This window comes from Salmo trutta, chromosome 36, assembly GCF_901001165.1.
Source record: "Salmo trutta chromosome 36, fSalTru1.1, whole genome shotgun sequence".
NCBI classification, from domain to species: Eukaryota; Metazoa; Chordata; class Actinopteri; order Salmoniformes; family Salmonidae; genus Salmo; species Salmo trutta.
This window is the reverse complement of record NC_042992.1, coordinates 8174295-8180825: the sequence shown is the minus strand read 5'-3', so window position 1 is coordinate 8180825 and position 6531 is coordinate 8174295. Positions and strand designations below refer to the sequence as shown.

General features: G+C 43.6%; 1 protein-coding gene across 1 annotated transcript in view; it reads right to left on the bottom strand.

The window, feature by feature from the left end:
- LOC115175404 (1-acylglycerol-3-phosphate O-acyltransferase ABHD5) overlaps positions 1 to 4920 on the bottom strand; it is an 11212-nt gene extending 6292 nt beyond the window's left edge. The window contains exons 1-3 of the mRNA XM_029734633.1: positions 4911 to 4920; positions 4142 to 4550; positions 925 to 1079 (exon numbers count right to left, since the gene is read on the bottom strand). Coding sequence (XP_029590493.1) covers positions 925 to 1079; positions 4142 to 4550; positions 4911 to 4920 — 574 coding nt within the window. The remainder of the gene's footprint in view (positions 1 to 924; positions 1080 to 4141; positions 4551 to 4910) is intronic.
- Between the last annotated feature and the right edge of the window lie 1611 nt (positions 4921 to 6531).

Genomic DNA, 6531 nt, shown 5'->3' with positions numbered 1-6531 from the left:
CCACCATGCTTCACCGTAGGGATGGTGCCAGTTCTCCTCCAGATGTGGCGCTTGGCATTCAGGCCAAAGAGTTAAATCTTGGTTTCATCAGACCAGATAATCTTTTTTCTCCTGGTCAGAGCCCTTTAGGTGCCTTTTGTCAAACACGAAGTGGGCTGTCATGTGCTTTTTACTGAGGAGTGGCTTCCGTCTGTCCACTCAAACATAAGGGTCTGATTGGTGGAGTGCTGCAGAGATGATTGTCCTTCTGGAAGGTTCTCCCATCTCCACAGAGAAACTCTAGAGCTCTGTCAGAGTGACCATCGGGTTCTTGTTCACCTCCCTGACCAAGACCCTTCTCCCCCGATTGCTCAGTTTGGCTGGGCGGCCAGCTCTAGGAAGAGTCTTGGTGGAACCAAACTTCTACCATTTAAGAATGATGGAGGCCACTGTGCTCTTGGGGACCTTCAATGCTGCAGACATTTTATGGTACCCTTCCCAAGATCTGTGCCTCGACACAATCCTGTCTCGGAGCTCTACAGACAATTCCTTCGACCTCATGGCTTGGTTTTTGCTCTGACATGCACTGTGACCTGTGGGACCTTATATAGACAGGTGTGTGCCTTTCCAAATCATGTCCAATCAATTGAATTTACCAATTGTAAATCTAAAGGATGATTAATGGAAACAGGATTCACCTGAGCTCAATTTCGAGTCTCATAGCAAAGAGTCTGAATACTTATGTAAATAAGATATTTCTATTTTTTTTTTTCATACATTTGCAAAAATATCTAAAAAACAGTTTTTGCTTTGTCATTATGGGGTATTGTGTTTAGATTGATGAGTATTTAAAAAAAAATCAATTTTAGAATAAGGTTGTAATGTAATAAAATGTGGGAAAAGTCAAGGGGTCTGAATACTTTCCGAAGGCACTGTATATCTTACCCAGTGGTCCAGCCAGTCTTAGTGTAGCCAGGAGGTTGAAGGGACTCATGACGACCCCCATGGCTCTGATCCACACTGGGATAGATTTCTCCTGATCCATGTTCTCTGGGCGGGCCGGGAATCCCCATGGCTCCACCAGGATCAGGTGTTTCACCCTGTAAACACACACAGTGTGAACACATGAGTGTACAAAACATTGAGGACACCTTCCTAATATAGAGTAGCACCTCCCCCTTTTGACCTCAGAACAGCCTCAAGTCGTTAGGACATGGACTCTACAAGGTGTCCAAAGCGTTCCACAGGGACGCTGACCCATGTTGGTTGAAATGCTTCCCACAGTTGTGGTTGGCTGGATGTCCTTTGGGTGGTGAACCATTCTTGATACACACAGAAAACTGTTGAGTGTGAAAAACCCAGCAGGGTTGCAGTTCTTGACACAAACCGGTGCGCTTAGCACCTACTACCGTACCCCGTTCAAAGGCATTTAAATATTTTGTATTGCCCATTTACCCTCTGAATGGCACACATAAACAAATCCGTCTCAATTGTCTTAAGGCTTAACAATCCTTCTTAACTTGTCTCCTCCCCTTCATCTACACTGATTGAAGTGGATTTAACAAGTGATATCAATAAGGGATCATAGCTTTCACCTGGATTCACCTGGTCAGTCTTTGTCAGCTAAACTTAACTGGCGAACCGCAGTCCACGTCCGGACCCAGAGAAGGGTCATTCCGGACCGGACAACATTGCATTTTGTTATATATTTAAACAGCTTTAAATAAAGAATCACCTGGGCCCAGCGGTGATTTTTCCCAACCATGTTGATTTCATCCAGAAGCTGATGGATAACTTCAAGGCTCGCTATGATGACATCACTGTTGGAAGAGAACTGATGCTGCTCATCCTGAACTCCTTCTTGGTCACAAAATGTGAAAAGTTGTCAGAAGAAGCAAAACAGATCTTCAGATGGGTAGATGTTACATCACTGCAGATGGAGTTGATTGAGCCGCAATAAAATGTCTTTGAAGGAGCAGACTGGTGACTGTGACCCTGTCACTTCCTGGGGAAAAATGGTGCCTGCAGCTGAAGTCCCCATTCTCAAGAAATTGGCACTTGTTTGGCTCCACATACAGCTATGAATCAGCCTTCTCCCCAATTAACTTTCTTAAAAACAAAAAACCGCACAAGGCTCAACAATGAACACCTGCACCAGTGTCTCAGAGTTTCTCTCACACCATTTGTGCCAAAGTTCAAAGCACTGGCAGGAGACAGAACAATGTAATTTCTCATTGATGCAAGGGCAAGGCCCACAGTGACTTTTACATGAATACTGCATGGCCCACAGTGACTTCAACATGAATACTGCATGGCCCACAGTGACTTCTACATGAATACTACATGGCCCACAGTGACTTCTACATGAATACTGCATGGCCCACATTGACTTCTACATGAATACTGCATGGCCCATAGTGACTTCTACATGAATACTACATGGCCCACAGTGACTTCTACATGAATACTACATGGCCCACAGTGACTTCTACATGAATACTGCATGGCCCACAGTGACTTCTACATGAATACTGACTGCAAGGCCCACAGTGACTTCTACATGAATACTGCATGGCCCACGGTGACTTCTACATGAATACTGCATGGCCCACGGTGACTTCTACATGAATACTGCATGGCCCACAGTGACTTCTACATGAATACTGCATGGCCCACAGTGACTTCTACATGAATACTGCATGGCCCATAGTGACTTCTACATGAATACTACATGGCCCACAGTGACTTCTACATGAATACTGCATGGCCCATAGTGACTTCTACATGAATACTACATGGCCCACAGTGACTTCTACATGAATACTACATGGCCCACAGTGACGTTCTGATTATCATTTTTCTTCAACTCTCCTTTGTTCTCCAGAAAACATGCACTTTATTTTATTTACATAAAAATTATTCAAAGCCCATGTTATTTTACCTTTATTTAACTAGGCAAGTCAGTTAAGAACAAATTCCTATTTTCAATGACGACCTAGGAACAGTGGGCCATGCAGTATTCATGTAGAAGTCACTGTGGGCCATGCAGTATTCATGTAGAAGTCACTGTGGGCCATGCAGTATTCACGTAGAAGTCACTGTGGGCCATGCAGTATTCATGTAGAAGTCACCGTGGGCCATGCAGTATTCACGTAGAAGTCACTGTGGGCCATGCAGTATTCATGTAGAAGTCACCGTGGGCCATGCAGTATTCACGTAGAAGTCACTGTGGGCCATGCAGTATTCATGTAGAAGTCACTGTGGGCCATGCAGTATTCACGTAGAAGTCACTGTGGGCCATGCAGTATTCATGTAGAAGTCACCGTGGGCCATGCAGTATTCATGTAGAAGTCACTGTGGGCCATGCAGTATTCATGTAGAAGTCACCGTGGGCCATGTAGTAGTCACTGTGGGCCATGCAGTATTCATGTAGAAGTCACTGTGGGCCATGCAGTATTCATGTAGAAGTCACTGTGGGCCTTGCCCTTGCATCAATGAGAAATTACATTGTTCTGTCTCCTGCCAGTGCTTTGAACTTTGGCACAAATGGTGTGAGAGAAACTCTGAGACACTGGTGCAGGTGTTCATTTTTGAGCCTAGTGCGGTTTTTGTTTTTACTGCCTTGTTCAGGGGTAAAACGACAGATTTGTACCTTGTCAGCTCGGGGATTCAATCTTGCAACCTTTTCGGTTACTAGTCCAACGCTCTAACCACTAGTCTACCTGCCTCCAAGTACATTGGTTCACAGTGCACTTTTTGCATAGACAATGATGCAACCACTTTTGTTCTTCAGCAATGTTGATACAATTTTGCACATGTTTACATTCAAAAGAAGTTGTAATTCATTTAAATTCTTAGTCTAATTTATTGTATTTAATGTAAATTTTATATAACAACGTGTTTCCTATGTCGTAGACGACTATGCTTGTTACTACGCTGTACCACATCTCCAATAAAGGACGGTATTCATCCGGACCTTTGTCACCTAGGAGATTTGTGTCACTGGACCTTCTCCAATAGTAGTTGAGTATCCCTGGTCTTGGTCATAAAAAAAAACAGGTGTTCCTAATGTTTTGTACACTCAGTGTACGTATGAACACACAGTATGAACACAAACACAAACACACGACCCCCCTACTCTCGTCCCTCTCGTCCCGCTGACCTGTGTGGGTGTGTAAGTGTGTAAGCAGCAGCCAGGTATCCTCCCAGGTTGTGTCCCAGCAGGATCATTTCCTCCAGGCCCATCCTGTCTCTCCACTCCTCCAGGGCCCCTAGGAACTGCTCCTCTGCCCCCTGGGGGTCCACGCTGAACAGGGGCCTGCTGCTCCGACCGAACCCCAGCAGATCCAGGGCATACACGGCTCCACTGCCACACAAAGAGTCCAGGTTCTGAGCCCACAGACCCACACCACCCCCAAACCCATGGAGCAGCACCAGCGGAGGACGGGGACGACGCTGGAGAGAAGAGGGCTGATACTGGGGCTGAGACTGGGGCTGAGACTGGGGCTGAGACTGGGGCTGAGACTGGTGCTGAGACTGGGGCTGAGACTGGGGCTGAGACTGGGGCTGAGACTGGGGCTGAGTCTGGGGCTGAGACTGGGGCTGAGGCTGGGGCTGAGGCTGGGGCTGAGGCTGGGGCTGAGGTTGGGGCTGAGACTGGGGCTGAGTCTGGGGCTGAGACTGGGGCTGGGGGGGGAGTGAGGGATGTGCTTTGGCGTTGAAGGCTATGGTCCAGACATAGTTGCCATTGGATATCGGGACATCTTGCCTGGAGAATGGGGTCTTCACAGCTGAGAGGAGAGAAATGGATGGAGGGATGGAGGAGAAAGATGGAGGGGAACAGGGAGGGAAAGCAAAATGAGAGAGGAGATAAGATGTGCAAGTGTGACAGGTAGGAGAGATGATGTAGGCATACACACACACACTCTTACCCTTGAGCATTTTGTCCTCTGCATCCTTTAGCTGAGAGAGGGAGGTGGGGCACCAAGATGGAAGCCAACTGGAGATACACCTGTACCTGCGCACACACACAACATTGAGTAAACGGTCCTGCTGATGTTCTCGAAGAAAACTCATAAACCCAGTGAACTTTGACGTCCAGCGATCACGGAGTCAGACTTCTGAAACAACAACAGCTTTATAGCAAACTTCTACAATAATCTCCCCTCATCTACAGTAGTCTAGCTATGTTTAATATAATAAACGTTTACAATAATGTCCAGTTATCTACAGTAGTCTAGCTATGTTTAATATAATAAACGTTTACAATAATGTCCAGTTATCTACAGTAGTCTAGCTATGTTTAATATAATAAACGTTTACAATAATGTCCAGTTATCTACAGTAGTCTAGCTATGTTTAATATAATAAACGTTTACAATAATGTCCAGTTATCTACAGTAGTCTAGCTATGTTTAATATAATAAACGTTTACAATAATGTCCAGTTATCTACAGTAGTCTAGCTATGTTTAATATAATAAACGTTTACAATAATGTCCAGTTATCTACAGTAGTCTAGCTATGTTTAATATAATAAACGTTTACAATAATGTCCAGTTATCTACAGTAGTCTAGCTATGTTTAATATAATAAACGTTTACAATAATGTCCAGTTATCTACAGTAGTCTAGCTATGTTTAATATAATAAACGTTTACAATAATGTCCAGTTATCTACAGTAGTCTAGCTATGTTTAATATAATAAACGTTTACAATAATGTCCAGTTATCTACAGTAGTCTAGCTATGTTTAATATAATAAACGTTTACAATAATGTCCAGTTATCTACAGTAGTCTAGCTATGTTTAATATAATAAACGTTTACAATAATGTCCAGTTATCTACAGTAGTCTAGCTATGTTTAATATAATAAACGTTTACAATAATGTCCAGTTATCTACAGTAGTCTAGCTATGTTTAATATAATAAACGTTTACAATAATGTCCAGTTATCTACAGTAGTCTAGCTATGTTTAATATAATAAACGTTTACAATAATGTCCAGTTATCTACAGTAGTCTAGCTATGTTTAATATAATAAACGTTTACAATAATGTCCAGTTATCTACAGTAGTCTACAGTGAAGGAAAAAAGTATTTGATCCCCTGCTGATTTTGTACATTTGCCCACTGACAAAGAAATGATCAGTCTATAATTTTAATGGTAGGTTTATTTGAACAGTGAGAGACAGAATAACAACAACAAAATCCAGAAAATCGCATGTCAAAAATGTTAGAAATTGATTCGCATTCTAATGAGGGAAATACGTTTTTGACCCCTCTGCAAAACATGACTTAGTACTTGGTGGCAAAAACCCCTGTTGGCAGTCACAGAGGTCAGATGTTTCTTGTAGTTGGCCACCAGGTTTGCACACATCTCAGGAGGGATTTTGTCCCACTCCTCTTTGCAGATCTTCTCCAAGTCATTAAGGTTTCGAGGCTGATGTTTGGCAACTCGAACCTTCAGCTCCCTCCATAGGTTTTCTGTGGGATTAAGGTCTGGAGACTGGCTAGGCCACTCCAGGACCTTAATGTGCTTCTTCTTGAGCCAC